The sequence below is a fragment of the Oncorhynchus keta genome, chromosome 22 (assembly GCF_023373465.1).
Source record: "Oncorhynchus keta strain PuntledgeMale-10-30-2019 chromosome 22, Oket_V2, whole genome shotgun sequence".
In the NCBI taxonomy this organism is placed as follows: domain Eukaryota; kingdom Metazoa; phylum Chordata; class Actinopteri; order Salmoniformes; family Salmonidae; genus Oncorhynchus; species Oncorhynchus keta.
The window spans coordinates 43,876,243-43,897,659 of record NC_068442.1 but is presented as its reverse complement, the minus strand read 5'-3'; the positions used below and the strand labels follow the sequence as shown (position 1 = coordinate 43,897,659).

The following is a 21,417-nucleotide window of genomic DNA, read 5'->3' as shown; positions in this document are numbered from 1 at the left end:
TGAAAAATATATGGCACATTTTAATCCAATGTGGATGGGGTTAAGAGATTGATGGGAGGGGTTGAATGGAGCTGAAGGTTGGGACTAATAACAACTAATTACAATAAGATAACTAATGTACAACATACTGTGCCATAAAACGTATATATGTTAACAACTTTTTTTAGAGCACAGTTTGAATGAATGGCAAATAGAACCGGATGGACATAAATATATGGGAGTAATGAGGGTAGAAGAAGGATAAGAGTAAAAACAAACTAAATAAAACCATTGTAAAATAGACTGTGTCCAGGCTTAGGCCTGGAAATACAGGCCTAAGCATTGTTGTTCACTATTTTGTGATCACTAGTGTACTACTCCCTTCACAGAACAGCGCAAACTGGCTCTAACCAGAATAGAAAGAGGAGTGGGAGGCCCCGGTGCACAACTGAGCAAGAGGACAAGTACATTAGTGTCTAGTTTGAGAAACAGATGCCTCAGAAGTCCTCAACTGGCAGGTTCATTAAATAGTACCCACAAAACACCAGTCTCAATGTCAACAGTAAAGAGGTAACTCCGGGATGCTGGCCTTCTAGGCCTTCTTGCTGATAATTGGCCTCTGTTTCCAGATACAATAGTAATTTACAACATTAACAATGTCTACACTGTATTTCTGATCAATTTGATGTTATTTTTTGGACAAAAAATGAGCTTTTCTTTCAAAAACGAGAACATTTCTAAGTGACCCCAAACTTTTGAACGGTTGTGTGTATATACATTTTTTCCCAAAAATATATGAGGGATTGGAAGTGATGCAGACAATTTATCACATTCTGTCCTTAGTTCCTTTGATTTGTCTTTGTTTTAGGTTGGTCAGGACGTGAATTGGGTGGGTTGTCTATGTTCCGTTTTCTATGTTGTGTTTGCGTTTGGCCTGGTATGGTTCTCAATCAGAGTCAAGTGTCGTTAGTTGATTCTGATTGAAAATCATACCTAGGTAGCCTTTCCCATTTGTGTTTCGTGGGTGTTTATTTTCTGTGTCTGTGTGTTCCACACGGAACTGTTTCGGTTGGTTATTTCACGTGTCCTTTATTGTTTTGTTTCAGTGTTCGCTTAGTTTAATAAAGAGCATGAACACGTACCACGCTGCACATTGGTCCTCCGATCCTTACTACTCCTCCTCACTAGAGGGAAGCCGTTACACATTGATAGAAGCCACAATCTATCTGAAATATTAAAGCTGATCTACCCCCTAAAAAATGAAATATATATATATTTAAAAAATAAAATAATAATAATTAAAACATAGATAATATACCACAGACAGATCTGATGCGAAGCTAGTATATTGTTTTCTCCAGGGAATAAAGTCCACATAAGGACTCTGATGCTGAAAGGCCTACGTCCATCCAGGCTTACCAGGAATGGGTTCACTGCTCTACACCTGGCTGTCTATAAGGTGAGAGAATGGTTAGACACCTGTTGCCTTCATGCCTTCATCTGAAGACAGTGTTATTGATATAGTTATAAAGATATGTGTGTTTCCATAGTGAGTAGGTTACTGTTTATGATGTGTGATTATTTTGTGAATGCTTCTATCGATTGTCCTTTTATGTTAAATGAGATGGAGACATTCCATGATTTTACCAGATGGTGGAGCGCAAGTCACATCACAAAGCACACACATTGTTCTATGAACAGTGTGATATCTCCTGTTTTGCTCTCATACTAAGGACTAGAGAGAGTTCATCTAGTCCTGAGGCACACAGTATCAGTCTTACACATTTGTCTATTTGAGGTCTCGGCTTAATCAAGATGCTGATAACTTGGGGTGAACGTCATCTGTATCTTCCCTGATTCCTCACCTCCTCAAAATGCCTGAAGAGAAGGTCAAACAGGAGGAAGCTTAGCTTCCCCAATGTTTTTAGAGAGATGACACAAGGAATAAAGGAAGTACAATTTAAATTCTCCTCAAGTGTGAGGTTAAAGTGAAAACAAACCTATGTGATTGACAGTAGTTGTGTGTCCTCCCAGGACAATGCGGAGCTGGTGACGGCAATGCTCCACGGAGGGGCAGACATCCAGCAGGTTGGGTACGGTGCCCTAACAGCCCTGCATATCGCCACCATCGCTGGGCACCATGAGGTGGGCACGGCCCCTGTTCATACCAGTCTCAGACATTACCTCACATTCTGTACAGTACTATTCATATTTAAGAATAGTTCTGCTGATACCAGCAACAATGGGTGTTCCAACAAGAGATTTTGTGATATGATAATAATATGTCCTGTAATATAGCCTACATGTTGTCATTCTTAGGCAGTGGATATCCTTCTCCAGCATGGAGCCTATGTCAACGTCCAGGATGCTGTGTTCTTTACTCCTCTGCATATTGCTGCTTACTATGGCCATGACCAGGTAATGGTTTAAACATTGTATCCTAATATAACAGTGTTGGTAGCTTCATCCAAGATATCCCTCTTTACCTTCTGCCAAGCAATGGATGTGTTGAAATCTGTTCATTCCCTTTTCTTGATACCGGGGATGTAGGCTATGTCCCAAAATGGCATCCTTTTGCTTTCATAGTGCACTACTTTTGACCAGAGCCCTATGGGCTATAGGGAAAAGAGTGACATTTAGGACTTATCTGTACAGTGTCTATTACAGTTATCCCCGGGCTCAGTTCCCACTTCCCTGTCAAGTTTGTCTCAAGTGGGTCTCTCTAAGTTCTGCTCCCATCACGTGACAAAAACAACGAGTTGCCTCTGCTCTTTTAGTAGAGGAATGCGCAGTAATGCCCCGGACCAGAGCTAGGTCTCTCCAAAATACACTTGAGAATCTTACCCAGTTATTCTCTGATGATATAATTTTGCTCTTTTGTAGCTTTGGCAAGTATGTGTGTGTTTTCTATCCCAGTTCGCTCCACTACCTGTAGGTTTTACAGATGCTCACCAGCCCGTGGCTGCAAACCTTCTAATTTAGTGTACCCTCCATGCACAACAAATGAATTCCTAGTCTCCGGCAGCGTTTGGAACTAACGATCTGCAGTCTCTAAGGCTGAGTTTATCTCCCTACAATTTTGGGCCCTGACAGAAACATGGATTACACCAGAGAACACTGCTACTCCAGCTGCTACCTCGTCCTCTGACTATGTGTTCTCTCATAGTCCAAAAGCATCTGGTCGTCGCAGTAGTGGCACAGAGCTACTAATTTCTCCTAAGTGGAGATGTTCTCTTTTCCCCCTATCTCACCTGTCTATCTCCTCACTTGAATTCAATGCTGTCACTGTCACTTGTCCAATCAAGTTTAACATTGTTGTCATATATCACCCACCAGGTGCTGTTGGAGAGTTCCTCAATGAGCTTGACACCTTGATAAGCTAATTTCCCGACCATGGCTCACCACTCATCGTACTGTGCGACTTTAACCCCGCAACACCTGACTTCAATTAATTTATTTTCCCCTCTTTCTTTCCACTCCTTTCCTCTTTTGATCTCAGCCTTTCCCAGTCATCTCCCATTCACAAGACAGACAGACTCATCTCACTGCACCCCCCCTGCAGATTTCTGGTCACTACTATTCTCTCCCTCTCTCCTCCAACACTACCCACTCAGCCCCTATCCAGATGGTCATGCACTGCCTCAATCTTCGTTCTCTCTCTCCCACTACTCTCTTCTCTTCTATCCTATTTTCTCTTCCTTATCTCCTGCTAAATCCTTCTCCCTCCTGTCAAATGACTCTGACTCTGCCTCTTTGACCCTACTCTCCTCCTTTTCCGCCAACTTTGACTCCCACTGTCCACTTTCCTCCCGGCCGGCTCAACCTTCCCCTACCACTCTGTGGCCGAGTGACTAACTGCGTGCTAACAGAACAGGGCAGCTGAGCAGAAATGGAAGAAAACTACATTTTCGGAGGACCTGTCATCCACTCCCTTCACTTCTACCTTCTCTTCCTCTGTATCCACGGCTAAAGACACTTTCTATCACTCTACATTTCAAGCTTCTACTTACAACCCTGGGAAACTCCTCTCCACTTTCTCCTCCCTCCTTAATCCTTTGATGACATCTGCTTGTCACTCCCTCAGCCTATTGAGTCCACTGGTCCTAATTAGAACTACCCTACACCTTGATCTCTTTCTTCCCTCTGTCTCCAGATAAAATCCTGTGACTAGTGATGACTGGCCGCCCAAAATCCTGCCCACTTGACCACATCCTATCTCTGGAGACCTTCTCACTCCCTCATCAACTCATCCCTTTCCACTGGCTGTGTCCCCTCTGACTTAAAGATGGCCAGAGTTGCTCCCCTCCTCAAGAAACCAACAGTCGACTCATCTGATGTAAAAAACTACAGACCAGTATCTCTTCTTTCTTATCTTTCCAAAACACTTGAGTGTGCTGTCTCTGACCAACTCTCTCGTTATATCTCTCAGAACGATCTTCAAAACCCTAACCAGGCTTCAATGCGGCTCACTCAACTAAGACCACTCTCCTTTGTGTCACAGAGGCTCTCCGCTCTGCCATAGTTGACTCTCTCTCTTCTGTTCTCAACCTCCAGGTAGCCTTACGGCTAAGAGCGTTGGGCCAGTAACCGGAATGTCACTGGCTTGAATTCCAGAGCCAACAAGGCAGTTAACCCCCAACAACAACTGCTCCCTGTGCGCCGATGACGTGGACCTTTGATTCAGGCAGCCCGCCACACCTCTCTGATTCAGAAGGGTTGGGTTAAAAGCGGAAGACACATTTCGGGTTGAATACAGACAGTTGCGTAACTGGCTTTCCCTTACCTTACCTATCCGCTGCCTTTGAGACCGTGAACCATCAGATACTCTTCTACCACCTTCTCAGGGTTGGACAACCTCTGCATTCCTGGATTGCATCCTTCCTGGCAGGTCGCTCCTACAAGGTGGTGTGGAGAGGGTCTGTGTCTGCACCACGTCATCTCACTAATGGTGTCCCCAGGGCTCGCTTCTAGGCCCTCCCCTCCTTTCTCTTTACAAATCACTCGGCTCTGTCACTTGGCTTGGATCTTCACATGGTCTCTCCTATCATTTCTATTTGGATGACACTCAACTACTCTTCTCTTTCCCCTGATGGCGACACATCTCTGCATGCCTGGCAGATACCTCAGCTTGTACGCTGGCCCACCACTTCAAGCTCAACCTCGACAAAACTGAGCTGCGCTTCCTACCGGGGAAGGCCTGCCCACTCCAAAACCTCTCCATTGTGGTTGACCACTCCATGCTGTCCCTCTTCCAGAGTGCAAATGTGACCTGTTACAGGAAACTAGGTGCATGTCAGCTTCAGAAGAGAGCCATTTGAACTTTTTTAAATTTGTTTTTATCAAAATGCGTTTTTTTCTGGAACATGTGAACTTTCATGTGCCTTAAAAACAAAGGTGTTAATTTATGAGCCTTGTTGGAAAAGCCACATAAAAAGACAGCAACCTTCCCACTAGCCATGATTGGCTGAGATAATGAGTGGGCTGGTTATACCAAAAAAGGAGTTCGGATTGGTCTGCCATATAGAATGCTTCTGTCTATTTGAACTGGTGAGTCTGTGTTGGTAATCCTGTCAAACGCGTATTTTTTATGTATCGTGTAGTGGAGCTGCATAAGTGTCTCTCTCCACTTTCTGGAGGATCGAGTTTTGAAATCAGTGGAATTAGAATATGATAGCTAAAGAGAGGGAGAAAACACCTGTCTCCGGATTACATCTTCAAACTAAGGGCAACGCTGGCATGACATCCGTGACAGGGAGATGCGTCCATCATGCATGATCATGCACAATTTAAAAATGTTCTACATAAGACTGAATCCAGGTTGTGAGTCACACATAACCTTGGTGTGACCCTGGACAACACTCTGTCGTTCTCAGCAAACATCAAAACAGGTTCCAGCTCTACAACATTCGTCGAGTATGACCTTTCCTCACACAGGAAGTGGCGTCGGTCCTAATCCAGGAACTTTGCATTTCCCGTCTAGACTACTGCAACTCTCTGTTGGCTGGGCTCCCTGCTTGTGCCATCAAATCTCTGCAATTTATCCAGAATGCCGCAGCCCGCCACAATTGTGATGTGTTGTTGTCTCACCTAGCTATCTTAAGGTGAATGCACTAATTGTAAGTAATTCTGGATAAGAGTGTCTGCTAAATGTTTAAAATGTAAATCTCTCAGGTGGCTAAGCTGTTGTTGAAGTTTGGGGCGGATGTAAATGTGAGTGGGGAGGTGGGAGACAGACCGTTACACCTGGCAGCCGCCAAGGGCTTCCTCAGCGTCGTAAAACTGCTGCTGGCAGAGGGGAGCAAGACTGAAGGTGAGAGTTTGTGCAGTAGGTCTGGGAGCTACAGGGTACATGCTTGAGTTTCACCGTGTCTCTAAACATGCTCTCAATACAATCCACAGTTCAGATGATATACTGTTTATCTTGATGGGACGTGCGCTTGAGTGGGGAACATTATGATGTAACTGCATAGTGGACCTGATGTTCATTATGGTCTACCGGTACTGACCATCATGTTTATCTACAAGTCACACAACGACTCTGGTTTTATTCAAGTGTTCAAAGTTGTACATGGTTTTAGTAAGGAAATTACTAACTTATTTAAAGGTGCCCAACCAGAAAACAACTCAGTCCTTCTTCCTCCACAGTGAATGCTCAGGACAATGAGGACCATGTCCCGCTCCACTTCTGTGCCCGTTTCGGCCACCATGAAGTGGTCCACTTCCTGTTGCAGGGCAACTTTGAGCTACAGCCTCACTCCGTCAACATCTACGGAGACACCCCTCTCCACCTGTGAGTTAACTAATGATACAGTATATCATAATGATAAGAACATCTGGGGTGAAACCATTTAGAGTACAACACGGGGGAAATAGACAGAGAATGATTTCACTGGCTCATGTCAGTACCCTCTGAGGAGTTCAGCAGCAGATTGAACTGGTGGCTGTATGTATCAAGTGTCTCAGAGTTGGATGGCTGATCTAGAATCTGCCCCCGCCATCTATGTAACCAGTATTCATTGTTATCTAAACTGAAAGTCAAAACTGATCCTAAATCAGTGCTCCTACTCTGAGACACTTGATCACTAAGGGATTTACGTGATCCACACACACCAACACAGTCATGAAGAAGGCACGACAATGCCTCTTCACCCCCAAGAGGCAGAAAAATGTTGGCATGGGCCCGCAGATAAGACTTCTAAATAGAAGAGTCCACAAAATAGCTACCCTGACTATCGACATTGACCCTCTTTTGCAGTAAGTCTTTTGACTCATCGCATACACTACTGCTACTGTTAATGATATCTCTTGTTGTTTAGTCACTTTACCCCTGCCCATATCTACCTCATATCCCTGGACATCAACTTGGTACTGGTTGCCGTGTATATAGCAAAGTTATCTTTACTCATTGTGTATTTTTTCCTTATGTTATAATTTTTTCTATATTTTTCTCACTGCATTGTTGGGAAGGGCATTTCACTGTTAGTCTACACCTGTTATTTACAAAGCATGTGATAAATAAAGTGTGATTTGATTTGATACATATGGCCCCTGGTCTTATTCACTGAGACTGATTAAAGCTACTATGATCTCCTTATGTGTCTAGCTGTATCTGCAACTCATTGCGCCTGTGTTCCACAGGGCCTGCTACAACGGAAAGTTTGAGGTGGTGAAGGAGATAGTACAGCTGTCAGGCACAGAGAGTCTGTCAAAGGAGAACATATTTAGCGAGACCGCCTTTCACAGGTAATAACCCCAGTGTAACCCTATGAGTTACCTTCTCCGTCTGAACTGGTCCAAGAAAACAGCAGTGTCTACCTCTCCCCACAGTGCCTGCACCTATGGGAAGAGTCTGGAGATGGTCAAGTTCCTGCTCGGTCAGAACGCCATGAGCATCAACCATCAGGGCAGAGACGGACACACAGGTGGCTATGTCTCCTCGTTACCTAACCTAAGGCCAGGAGGTTTTCCATTTACATTACATTTACATTTAAGTCATTTAGCAGACGCTCTTATCCAGAGCGACTTACAAATTGGTGCATTCACCTTATGACATCCAGTGGAACAGCCACTTTACAATAGTGCATCTAAATCTTTTAAGGGGGGTGAGAAGGATTACTTTATCCTATCCAAGGTATTCCTTAAAGAGGTGGGGTTTCAGGTGTCTCCGGAAGGTGGTGATTGACTCCGCTGTCCTGGCATGGTGAGGAGTTTGTTCCACCATTGGGGGCCAGAGCAGCGAACAGTTTTGACTGGGCTGAGCGGGAACTGTACTTCCTCAGTGGTAGGGAGGCGAGCAGGCCAGAGGTGGATGAACGCAGTGCCCTTGTTTGGGTGTAGGGCCTGATCAGAGCCTGGAGGTACTGAGGTGCCGTTCCCCTCACAGCTCCGTAGGCAAGCACCATGGTCTTGTAGCGGATGCGAGCTTCAACTGGAAGCCAGTGGAGAGAGCGGAGGAGCGGGGTGACGTGAGAGAACTTGGGAAGGTTGAACACCAGACGGGCTGCGGCGTTCTGGATGAGTTGTAGGGGTTTAATGGCACAGGCAGGGAGCCCAGCCAACAGCGAGTTGCAGTAATCCAGACGGGAGATGACAAGTGCCTGGATTAGGACCTGCGCCGCTTCCTGTGTGAGGCAGGGTCGTACTCTGCGGATGTTGTAGAGCATGAACCTACAGGAACGGGCCACCGCCTTGATGTTAGTTGAGAACGACAGGGTGTTGTCCAGGATCACGCCAAGGTTCTTAGCGCTCTGGGAGGAGGACACAATGGAGTTGTCAACCGTGATGGCGAGATCATGGAACGGGCAGTCCTTCCCCGGGAGGAAGAGCAGCTCCGTCTTGCCAAGGTTCAGCTTGAGGTGGTGATCCGTCATCCACACTGATATGTCTGCCAGACATGCAGAGATGCGATTCGCCACCTGGTCATCAGAAGGGTGAAAGGAGAAGATTAATTGTGTGTTGTCTGCATAGCAATGATAGGAGAGACCATGTGAGGTTATGACAGAGCCAAGTGACTTGGTGTATAGCGAGAATAGGAGAGGGCCTAGAACAGAGCCCTGGGGGACACCAGTGGTGAGAGCGCGTGGTGAGGAGACAGATTCTCGCCACGCCACCTGGTAGGAGTGACCTGTCAGGTAGGACGCAATCCAAGCGTGGGCCGCGCCGGAGATGCCCAACTCGGAGAGGGTGGAGAGGAGGATCTGATGGTTCACAGTATCGAAGGCAGCCGATAGGTCTAGAAGGATGAGAGCAGAGGAGAGAGAGTTAGCTTTAGCAGTGCGGAGCGCCTCCGTGATACAGAGAAGAGCAGTCTCAGTTGAATGACTAGTCTTGAAACCTGACTGATTTGGATCAAGAAGGTCATTCTGAGAGAGATAGCGGGAGAGCTGGCCAAGGACGGCACGTTCAAGAGTTTTGGAGAGAAAAGAAAGAAGGGATACTGGTCTGTAGTTGTTGACATCGGAGGGATCGAGTGTAGGTTTTTTCAGAAGGGGTGCAACTCTCGCTCTCTTGAAGACGGAAGGGGACGTAGCCAGCGGTCAGGGATGAGTTGATGAGCGAGGTGAGATAAGGGAGAAGGTCTCCGGAAATGGTCTGGAGAAGAGAGGAGGGATAGGGTCAAGCAGGCAGGTTGTTGGGCGGCCGGCCGTCACAAGACGCGAGATTTCATCTGGAGAGAGAGGGAGAAAGAGGTCAGAGCACAGGGTAGGGCAGTGTGAGCAGAACCAGCGGTGTCGTTTGACTTAGCAAACGAGGATCGGATGTCGTCGACCTTCTTTTCAAAATGGTTGACGAAGTCATCTGCAGAGAGGAGGAGGGGGAGGAGGATTCAGGAGGGAGGAGAAGGTGGCAAAGAGCTTCCTAGGGTTAGAGGCAGATGCTTGGAATTTAGAGTGGTAGAAAGTGGCTTTAGCAGCAGATGCAGAGGAGGAAAATGTAGAGAGGAGGGAGTGAAAGGATGCCAGGTCCGCAGGGAGGCGAGTTTTCCTCCATTTCCGCTCGGCTGCCCGGAGCCCTGTTCTGTGAGCTCGCAATGAGTCGTCGAGCCACGGAGCGGGAGGGGAGGACCGAGCCGGCCTGGAGGATAGGGGACATAGAGAGTCAAAGGATGCAGAAAGGGAGGAGAGGAGGGTTGAGGAGGCAGAATCAGGAGATAGGTTGGAGAAGGTTTGAGCAGAGGGAAGAGATGATAGGATGGAAGAGGAGAGAGTAGCGGGGGAGAGAGAGCGAAGGTTGGGACGGCGCGATACCATCCGAGTAGGGGCAGTGTGGGAAGTGTTGGATGAGAGCGAGAGGGAAAAGGATACAAGGTAGTGGTCGGAGACTTGGAGGGGAGTTGCAATGAGGTTAGTGGAAGAACAGCATCTAGTAAAGATGAGGTCGAGCGTATTGCCTGCGTTGTGAGTAGGGGGAAGGTGAGAGGGTGAGGTCAAAAGAGGAGAGGAGTGGAAAGAAGGAGGCAGAGAGGAATGAGTCAAAGGTAGACGTGGGGAGGTTAAAGTCGCCCAGAACTGTGAGAGGTGAGCCGTCCTCAGGAAAGGAGCTTATCAAGGCATCAAGCTCATTGATGAACTCTCCGAGGAACCTGGAGGGCGATAAATGATAAGGATGTTAAGCTTGAAAGGGCTGGTAACTTTGACAGCATGGAATTCAAAGGAGGCAATAGACAGATGGGTAAGGGGAGAAAGAGAGAATGACCACTTGGGAGAGATGAGGATCCCGGTGCCACCACCCCGCTGACCAGAAGCTCTCGGAGTGTGCGAGAACACGTGGGCGGACGAAGAGAGAGCAGTAGGAGTAGCAGTGTTATCTGTGGTGATCCATGTTTCCGTCAGTGCCAAGAAGTCGAGGGACTGGAGGGAGGCATAGGCTGAGATGAACTCTGCCTTGTTGGCCGCAGATCGGCAGTTCCAGAGGCTACCGGAGACCTGGAACTCCACGTGGGTCGTGCGCGCTGGGACCACCAGATTAGGGTGGCCGCGGCCACGCGGTGTGGAGCGTTTGTATGGTCTGTGCAGAGAGGAGAGAACAGGGATAGACAGACACATAGTTGACAGGCTACAGAAGAGGCTACGCTAATGCAAGGAGATTGGAATGACAAGTGGACTACACGTCTCGAATGTTCAGAAAGTTAAGCCTACGTAGCAAGAATCTTATTGACTAAAATGATTAAAATGATACAGTACTGCTGAAGTAGGCTAGCTGGCAGTGGCTGCGTTGTTGACTTTGTAGGCTAGCTGGCAGTGGCTGCGTTGTTGACACTACACTAATCATGTCGTTCCGTTGAGTGTAATAGTTTCTACAGTGCTGCTATTCGGGGGCTAGCTGGCTAGCTAGCAGTGTTGATTACGTTACGTTGCGTTAAAAGAACGACAATAGACGGCTATGTAGCTAGCTATGTAGCTAGCTACGATCAAACAAATCAAACTGTTGTGCTGTAATGAAATGAAATGAAAATGTGATACTACCTGTGGAGCGAAGCGGAATGCGACCGGGTTGTTGAAGTTCTATTCGGTAGACGTTGGATAGCTGTTGGCTAGCTAGCAGTGTCTCCTACGTTAAGGACGACAAATAGCTGGCTAGCTAACCTCGGTAGATTAAGATAATCACTCTAAGACTACACACTCTAAACTACACAATTATCTTGGATACGAAGACCGCAAAGACAACTATGTAGCTAGCTAACACTACACTAATCAAGTCGTTCAGTTGAGTGTAATAGTTTCTACAGTGCTGCTATTCGGTAGACGGTGGACGTTTGCTAGCTGGCTAGCTGCTGGGCAGATAGCAGTGTAGACTACGTTAGGACGACGAAATACGATAATTACGCAATTATCTTTGATACAAAGACGGCTATGTAGCTAGCTAAGAAGAAATTGCTAAGATTAGACAAATCAAACCGTTGTACTATAATGAAATGTAATGAAATGTAATGAAAAGTTATACTACCTGCGGACCGAAGTGCAGATGCGACCGCTCGCTCCAACCCGGAAGTAAAAACATATTTTCCCTGGCCAGGTCACGCGATCAGAACAATATCTTGACCCTAATGTTAAAGTATGACTGAGGCCAGGAGTTTTTGTTGACCAGAACTGAAGAGGAAAAGCTCTTGGCCCTATAAATAACATCTAAACCACCCGAGAGCACTTAATAAGATCTAGTTCCAATTAAAATTGGTTTTGCAGCAATAGTCAAATATAAAAAACGATTGGCAAGGACTTCTAAACCATCCGAAAGCACTCAATAAGTTCAAGTTCCATCTTTGTTATCCCAGAGGGGAATAAGTTTTGCAACAATAGTCATACATAAAAAACGACTTTGACAATTGGCAAAGACTTCAACACAAATATGGTCCATATGAATGGAAGAAGAGCGGTTGATCTGACTGCTTAGGCTAATAACCTATGAACCCTGTCACTATCTCTGTAGGTCTGCACAGTGCATGTTTCCACGGCCACATATGTCTGGTCCAGTTCCTATTGGACAGCGGGGCTGACATGAACCTGGTGGCCTGTGACCCCAGCCGGTCCAGTGGGGAGAAGGAGGAGCAGACCTGCCTCATGTGGGCCTATGAGAAAGGTTAGTCAGTGATGGACACATGGGTCTGTCCAATGGGAGGCCAAAGACAAAGCTGTATCTCAGAAAGGCTAGATTTTGTAATTAGTGCTGAGATGATAACATCTTTACTAGATCTCTTTTTCACAGATGATTGACTTTCCTTGAATTGTGAGGAGGATGGTTTGTAACTTTCAGAGATTTGACTTTGCTAGGAAACCTTGACTGTACTGTACAGTGAGGGAAACAAGTATTTGATCCCCTGCTGATTTTGTACGTTTGCCTACTGACAAAAAAAATATCAGTCTATAATTGTATTGGTAGGTTTATTTGAACAGTGAGAGACAGAATAACAACAACAAAATCCAGAAAAATGCATGTCAAAAAGGTTATAAATTGATTTGCATTTTAATGAGGGAAATAAGTATTTGACCCATTTACATTTTACATTTACATTTAAGTCATTTAGCAGACGCTCTTATCCAGAGCGACTTACAAATTGGTGCATTCACCTTATGACATCCAGTGGAACAGCCACTTTACAATAGTGCATCTAAATCTTTTAAGGGGGGGGGGGGTGATAAGGATTACTTTATCCTATCCTAGGTATTCCTTAAAGAGGTGGGGTTTCAGGTGTCTCCAGAAGGTGGTGATTGACTCCGCTGTCCTGGCGTCGTGAGGGAGTTTGTTCCACCATTGGGGGCCAGAGCAGCGAACAGTTTTGACTGGGCTGAGCGGGAACTGTACTTCCTCAGTGGTAGGGAGGCGAGCAGGCCAGAGGTGGATGAACGCAGTGCCCTTGTTTGGGTGTAGGGCCTGATCAGAGCCTGGAGGTACTGAGGTGCCGTTCCCCTCACAGCTCCATAGGCAAGCACCATGGTCTTGTAGCGGATGCGAGCTTCAACTGGAAGCCAGTGGAGAGAGTGGAGGAGCGGGGTGACGTGAGAGAACTTGGGAAGGTTGAACACCAGACGGGCTGCGGCGTTCTGCGGCACAGGCAGGAGCCCAGCCAACAGCGAGTGCAGTAATCCAGACGGGAGATGACAAGTGCCTGGATTAGGACCTGCGCCGCTTCCTGTGTGAGGCAGGGTCGTACTCTGCGGATGTTGTAGAGCATGAACCTACAGGAACGGGCCACCGCCTTGATGTTAGTTGAGAACGACAGGGTGTTGTCCAGGATCACGCCAAGGTTCTTAGTGCTCTGGGAGGAGGACACAATGGAGTTGTCAACCGTGATGGCGAGATCATGGAACGGGCAGTCCTTCCCCGGGAGGAGGAGCAGCTCCGTCTTGCCGAGGTTCAGCTTGAGGTGGTGATCCGTCATCCACACTGATATGTCTGCCAGACATGCAGAGATGCGATTCGCCACCCCTCTGCAAAACATGACTTACTACTTGGTGGCAAAACCTTTGTTGGCAATCACAGAGGTCAGACGTTTCTTGTAGTTGGCCACCAGGTTTGCACACATCTCAGGAGGGATTTTGTCCCACTCCTCTTTGCAGATCTTCTCCAAGTCATTAAGGTTTCGAGGCTGACGTTTAGCAACTCGAACCTTCAGCTCCTTCCACAGATTTTCTATGGGATTAAGGACTGGAGACTGGCTAGGTCACTCCAGGACCTTAAATGTGCTTCTTCTTGAGCCACTCCCTTGTTGCCTTGGCCGTGTGTTTTGGGTCATTGTCATGCTGGAATACCCATCCACAACCCATTTTCAATGCCCTGGCTGAGGGAAGGAGGTTCTCACCCAAGATTTGATGGTACATGGCCCCGTCCATTCTTCCTTTGATGCGGTGAAGTTGTCCTGTCCCCTTGGCAGAAAAACACCCCCAAAGCATGTTTCCACCTCCATTGTTGACAGTCCTTCACGGCGTAGTGTGTTACCAATTGTTTTCTTGGTGACTATGGTCCCAGCTGCCTTGAGATCATTGACAAGATCCTCCCGTGTAGGTCTGGGCTGATTCCTCACCGTTCTCACGATTCTTGCAAATCCACGAGGTGAGATCTTGCATGGAGCCCCAGGCAGAGGCAGATTGACAGTTCTTTTGTGTTTCTTCCATTTGCGAATAATCGCACCAACTGTTGTCACCTTCTCACCAAGCTGTTTGGCGATGGTCTTGTAGCCCATTCCAGCCTTGTGTAGGTCTACAATCTTGTCCCTGACATCCTTGGAGAGCTCTTTGGTCTTGGCCATGGTGTAGAGTTTGGAATCTGATTGATTGATTGCTTCTGTGGATAGGTGTCTTTTATACAGGTAACAAACTGAGATTAGGAGCACACTCTTAAAGGGAGTGCTCCTAAAGAGTGTGCTCCTAATCTCAGCTCGTTACCTGTATAAAAGACACCTGGGAGCCAGAAATCTTTCTGATTGAGAGGGGGTCAAATACTTGTTTCCCTCATTAAAATGCAAATCAATTTATAACACTTTTGACATGCGTTTTTCTGGATTTTTTTGCTGTTATTCTGTCTCTCACTGTTCAAATAAACCTACCATTAAAATTATAGACGGATAATTTCTTTGTCAGTGGGCAAACGTACAAAATCAGCAAGGGATCAAATACTTTTTTCCCTCACTGTACACTGAGTAACTGTTTGTAATTGATTTTACTCCCCCACACTGTCACCCTACCCCTGTCTCAGTAAGAATGAATAGTGAGAGTATAAGTAATAGTAGTGACTGTGTACTACATCATAGTAGTAAAATCAAATCAAATGTATTTGTCACATACACATGGTTAGCAGGTGTTAATGCAAGTTTAGCGAAATGCTTGTGCTTCTAGTTCTGACCATGCAGTAATATCTAACAAGTAATATAACCTAACAATTTCACAACAAGTAGTGACTGTAGTACTACCCAGTAGTATTAGTAGTAGTATTAGTAGTAGTATTAGTAGTCGTTGGCATACATGGAGTAGTGACTGTACCATTATCCAGTAGTAGTCAGTAGGGAACCATCAGGGCCCTCTACGCCCTCAGGATAGATACAAATCTGTATATATTTTTACATATATTATAATTTGTCATTTTCTTTTCATTGATTTAATATTTTTTGGCCTTAGTTGTAATGATCTTCCTATTGAATTTCTTAAGTTTGTGTTTGGAAAAGAAGGGTTAATATCCAAGAGAAAAAAATATCCAATCTGAATTTTTCTTTGGTAGTCTCTTGATAGAAATAATCTAGCTGGGCTCAACGCTCATTGGCTAGGCGCTCAGGCTTTGAATAGAAGGCACCAGCCAACGTCATTGACATTGACTTCAATTAGAGCAGCATTTTGGAATGACAGTAGAATCAACCAATCACAAATAGTCTTGTAATAGGTGGGACAATTGTATGATGCCTAAGCATACGTCACTAATTCAGAGCCAATAGCAAGCCTTATCTTGTTTTGGCACGCTTGAGCCTAGCTAGCTGAGTGTATGTAACGATGGCGATGGCAACTGCAGAGAGAGTAATCGAGGACATTGCCTGATTTGGTACAAAGAGAAAATAGTTTTGAAACATTTTTTTTAACCTTTATTTAACTAGGCAAGACAGTTAAGAACAAATTCTTATTTTCAATGACAGCCTAGGAACAGTGGGTTAACTGCCTGTTCAGGGGCAGAATGACAGATTTGTACCTTGTCAGCTCGGGGATTTGAACTTGCAACCTTTCGGTAACTAGTCCAACTCTCTAACCACTAGGCTACCCTACCGCCCCAAGTGTTCAGAAAGATTGCACATTTTAAAGTCTCCCATGGTTAGCTTTACTGCTTCAGGTGACGCAGGACTACCTGGCCTATTGACTCATTGTTGTCCCCAGTCCACCTGGTCGTGCTGCTGCTCCAGTTTAAACTCTTCTGCCTGCGCCTATGGAACCCTGGCCTGTTCACGGGACATGCTTCCTTGTCCCGGACCTGCTGTTTTCGACTCTCTCTCTCTACCGCACCTGCTGTCTCTAACTCTGAATGATCGGCTATGAAAAGCCAGCCAGAGGAGGACTGGCCACCCCTCAGAGCCTGGTTCCTCTCTAGGTTTCTTCCTAGGTTCCTGCCTTTCTAGGGAGTTTTTCCTTGCTTTTTCCTTTTCCTTTCCTAATCATACATACGGTAGTAGTAGTCATACATGTTGTAACGGTTTTGACTTGAGGTTATTATTTATAGGGGTGCCAGGTAGGTTGTGCCTACCAGAGAAAACATTGGTTTCTCCTTTTGGTTTGGGAGGGAATGAGTCCCATCTGGTCCGTCAAATCTACACCAATACAAAGGCCTTATGTAAAAGTCAGGATGGAAATAAACTTTTCATAAACCCTTAAAACATTGGAAAGAACTTCAAAAACAACTATATTCTTTTGCGTGGGTTGTATTAGCATCACCAATGATTATAAACACACATAATAATATCACAATGAGTTCTGGTTCCTCCAGAAATGTCCTGTACCTCAGGCCTAAAAAGAGTCCAGCCCGGTAAAGGAGTTCAGTGAACTCAAGTGACTTTTGTCACGCAATGTTTGTCCGTTCATTCCGTGTAGCGTAAACCCAGTATTAAAATAATAAATTTTTCTTAACTGACTTGCCTGGTTAAATAAAGGTAAAATAAATAAATAAATACATACAGTAGTAGTCATACATGTGGTAGTAGTAGTAGTAGACACTGCAGTAGTAGCACTACTAATGGTGACTTTGGTAGATGGGTATAATGCGGTAATAATGGGTTTGTTTTTAGTGAATGCCACCATAACAACCCTTTCTGTATATCCCTGTATCTGTGACCCTGTCCCGGTGTCCCTACCCCAGGTCATGATACCATCGTCACTCTGCTCAAACACTACAAGCGTCCCCTGGATGACTCCCCATGTAACGAGTACTCTCAGCCTGGCGGAGGTGAGTGGGAGAGGAGGGGATCACTGGTGCACTTGGACTTCAAGGCCCTAACATCTAGGGCCATCTCATAGGGTGAATCTCAATTGTATTTGCTTGATTCCTCATGGTCTCTATACTTACCGCCTTCTCAAAATGCATTGGAGGAGAAGGTCAGAGGGGAGGAACCTCTGATGTTCTTCTCCAATACATTTTAAGGAGCCAAGGAGAGAGGATGTAAGGAATTATGACAATTGAGAGAACTAATATTCTCTTTTCGATGCTATAATGTCTTTGCTATGCTATATAATGTACATCTAATGCTATGTATCTTTAGGAGAGGCCAAAAAAGGAGAGGATGTTGACTATAAACATTAGTAATGTTCAAAGATAACACCTCACCAAGATGATAGAATACAACACAAGTAAATGTTATTTTCAAAAAATGAATAAATAATAGGTCTACAAAGGAGAGAATGTGTAATGTTCAAAGTGCAAGATAACACCTCACCAAGATTGCTGAATACATACAACAATGTACAATGTAATGTGATAATCATCCTGTTTATCTTGTCACGACTCTTTCAGATGGGTCCTACGTGTCTGTGCCGTCCCCCCTGGGCAAGATCAAAAGCATGACCAAAGGTACTGGAGTAAAGTGAAGCACATGACACGCTGTGTCCTGCATCACCCAAGCAACACTTCACATCACTGTCAGCTGACAGTGACATGCTCACTGGTTACTGTTGCTATGGGACTTATTAGAGTTTGTCTCCTATATATGATTATATGGTATTCGACAATAGCAAACAACAGGCCAATGTAAAAAATAAATAAAATAACAACAACAAAAAGAGAGAAAAAAGCTCACTGGTTACTGTTGCTATGTGACTCAGGTAGGGCTGACCCCATTTAGTCGTCTGGTCGATTGTTTGGTGGATAGGCTGTTGGTCGACCAAGATGTTTTTAGTAGACTAAATGGGGTTAGCAAAAAATAAAATAATATTGTGTACAAGACACCTGTCTGATTGGCGCCTGTCTGAGTGGACTGATCCATTGTGGAGGCCATGGTGATGGCACAGTCCATCACTCTGTCAAGTGCTGCTGGAATTCTATATGGTTATATTACATAATAACAATGACTCAACACTAAATTGTATATGGTTATATTACATAATAACAATGACTCAACACTAAATTGTATATGGTTATATTACATAATAACAATGACTCAACACTAAATTGTATATTGGTATATTACATAAGAACAATGACTCAACACTAAGAACAATTATATTATTTAATAACAAATGTGTTTTCTCCAGCATTGGATAGCAGTTGCTGTCTGCCGGTTCAGAAACACATCAGTGCGCTTTTGAATTTCCGCCTTTTTCTAGACTACGTTGCTGTGTGCATCATAGCAAAGTTAACCAGCATATTGGTGTTGAGAACAATGAGGTGGAGGCAGCAGCAGAATAAGGAGATGAGAAAACAGCCCTTGCCTTATTGTCTAAGACAGGTATTCCCAAACTGGGGTACGCGCAATGCCGTCGGTGGGTACGCCAAATAAAAATGTGATTACATTTTTTTTTATCTTCACATTTTCAAACAGTCCATTTAGTAAGGCTTGCGTCCATAGAGACTCATACCAGCTCTACTGGTAGTACTGCTACTACCAGCAGTACTACAGCAGTACTACACCTGCACCTGTCAACGACACAAGTTGTTCTGCTTCCACGAGCACATCCAATGCTAGCATCAGTAATTCTACATTTGTTGTTAGCCCAGCTAGCATGGACACTGACACTTGTGAATCTGATGGAGCCGAAGAGCTACTGACCCCTTACCCGGGAAAGCACCGAACAACAGACAGGGACGTTGGACCATCAAAGAGGTGCAAATATGATGTGAACTACATTGATTTGGGGATCACTTACACTACCGTTCATAAGTTGGGGGTCACTTAGAGATTTCCTTGTTTTTGAAAGAAAAGCACATTTTTTGTCCATTAAAATAACATCAAATTGATACAGTGTAGACATTGTTAATGTTGTAAATCACAATTGTATCTGGAAACAGCTGATTTTTAATGGAATATCTACATAGGCGTACAGGATCCCATTATCAGCAACCATCACTCCTGTGTTCCAATGGCACATTGTGTTAGCTAATCCAAGTTTATCATTTTAAAATGCTAATGGATCATTAGAAAACCCTTTTGCAATTATGTTAGCACAGCTGAAAACTGTTGTTATGATTAAAGAAGCAATAAAACCGGCATTCTTTAGACTAGTTGAGTATCTGGAGCATCAGCATTTGTGGGTTCAATTGCAGCCTCAAAATAGCCAGAATCAAATAACTTTCTTCTGAAACTCATCAGTGTATTCTTGTTCTGAGAAATGAAGGCTATTTCATGCGAGAAATTGCCAAGAAACTGAAGATCTCGCACAATCTGTGTACAACTCCCTTCACAGAACAGAGCAAACTGGCCCTAACCAGAATAGAAAGAGGAGTGGGAGGCCCCGGTGCACAACTGAGCAAGAGGACAAGTACACTGGAGTGTCTAGTTTGAGAAACAGATGCCTCACAAGTCCTCAACTGGCAGGTTCATTAAATAGTACCCACAAAACACCAGTCTTAACGTCAACAGTGAAGAGGCAACTCCGAGATGTTGGCCTTCTATGCAGAGTTGCAAAGAAAAAGCCATATCTCAAACTGTCCAATAAAAATAAAAGATTAAGATGGGCAAAAGAACACAGACACTGGACAGTATCCCGGAGTTGCCTTTTCCTGCTTCTGTTGCCTGTTTGAGTGTTTGTTAAACAACCTACTGATTCCGTGAGCACCAAGCCTCAACCAACTTCATGTGAACTAAACAATTCCGCAAATTCATTTGTTTTTAATCTTTGCTTTACTGTGATAAAGGCTTTACACCTTTTCCCATTAGAACAGCCTCTCTGGTATTAATTATAATTATTTAATGTTTTTTAAGCTGTTCTAAATTGTCACAAAAATAATATTTATAACGATAATAATGCTCCTTTTTCTTGATCTCCTTCTTAATGTTATTATTATTATAATCATTATTAGAATAATAAGTAATGTCATTATCATTAGTAGGCTTAGTACTGTATAGCAGCCTTGTTTAAAAATTCTTATGGCTTAGATCCAGCTAACGGGATCGATGTGACAATAGCCAGTTAAAGTGCAGGGCGCCGAATACAAAACAACAGAAATCTCATAATTAAAATTCCTCAAACACACAAGTATTTTACACCATTTTAAAGATAAACTTGTTGTTAATCCCACCACAGTGTCCAATTTCAAAAATGCTTTACGACGAAAGCACACCAAATGATTATGTTAGGTCAGTACCTAGTCACAGAAAAACACAGCCATTTTTCCAGCCAAAGCGAGAAGTCACAAAAAGCAGAAATAGAGATAAAATACATCACTAACCACTTATTATCTTCATCAGATGACACTCACATGACTTCATGTTACACAATACATGTATGTTTTGTTCGATAAAGTTCATATTTATATCCAAAAATCTCAGTTTAGATTGGAGAATTACGTTCAGTAATGTTTTGCTTCCAAAACATTTGGTGATTTTGCAGAAAGCCACATCAATTTACAGAAATACTCATCATAAATGTTGATGAAAATACAAGTGTTACGCATGGAACTTTAGATTAACTTCTCCTTAATGTAACCGCTGTGTCAGACTTCAAAAAGCTTTACTGAAAAAGCACACCATGCAATAATCTGAGTACAGCACTCAGACACAAAACAAGCCATACAGATATCCGCCATGTTGTGGAGTCAACAGAAGTCAGAAATAGCATTATAAATATTCACTTATCTTTGATGATACTCATCAGAATGCACTCCCAGTTCCACAATAAATGTGTGATTTGTTCGATAAAGTCCATTTATGTCCAAATACCTCCTTTTTGTTCGCGCCTTGAGTTCACAAATCCAAATTCACGACGCGCAGGGCAGACGAAAAGTAAAAAAATTCCATTACAGTTTGTAGAAACATGTCAAACG

General features: G+C 44.4%; 1 protein-coding gene across 2 annotated transcripts in view; it reads left to right on the top strand.

Moving 5' to 3' along the window:
- Positions 1 to 21,417, top strand: part of tnni3k (TNNI3 interacting kinase) — a 56,904-nt gene that overhangs the window by 3,348 nt on the left and 32,139 nt on the right. Inside the window, exons 4-14 of one of the 2 annotated variants that reach the window (XM_035757545.2) lie at positions 848 to 868; positions 1,341 to 1,438; positions 2,014 to 2,124; positions 2,299 to 2,397; positions 6,151 to 6,289; positions 6,625 to 6,769; positions 7,618 to 7,722; positions 7,807 to 7,901; positions 12,406 to 12,555; positions 17,302 to 17,388; positions 17,953 to 18,009. In XM_035757545.2, the coding sequence (XP_035613438.1) occupies positions 848 to 868; positions 1,341 to 1,438; positions 2,014 to 2,124; positions 2,299 to 2,397; positions 6,151 to 6,289; positions 6,625 to 6,769; positions 7,618 to 7,722; positions 7,807 to 7,901; positions 12,406 to 12,555; positions 17,302 to 17,388; positions 17,953 to 18,009 (1,107 nt within the window). The remainder of the gene's footprint in view (positions 1 to 847; positions 869 to 1,340; positions 1,439 to 2,013; positions 2,125 to 2,298; positions 2,398 to 6,150; positions 6,290 to 6,624; positions 6,770 to 7,617; positions 7,723 to 7,806; positions 7,902 to 12,405; positions 12,556 to 17,301; positions 17,389 to 17,952; positions 18,010 to 21,417) is intronic. The other variant, XM_035757547.2, reaches the window with a different exon arrangement.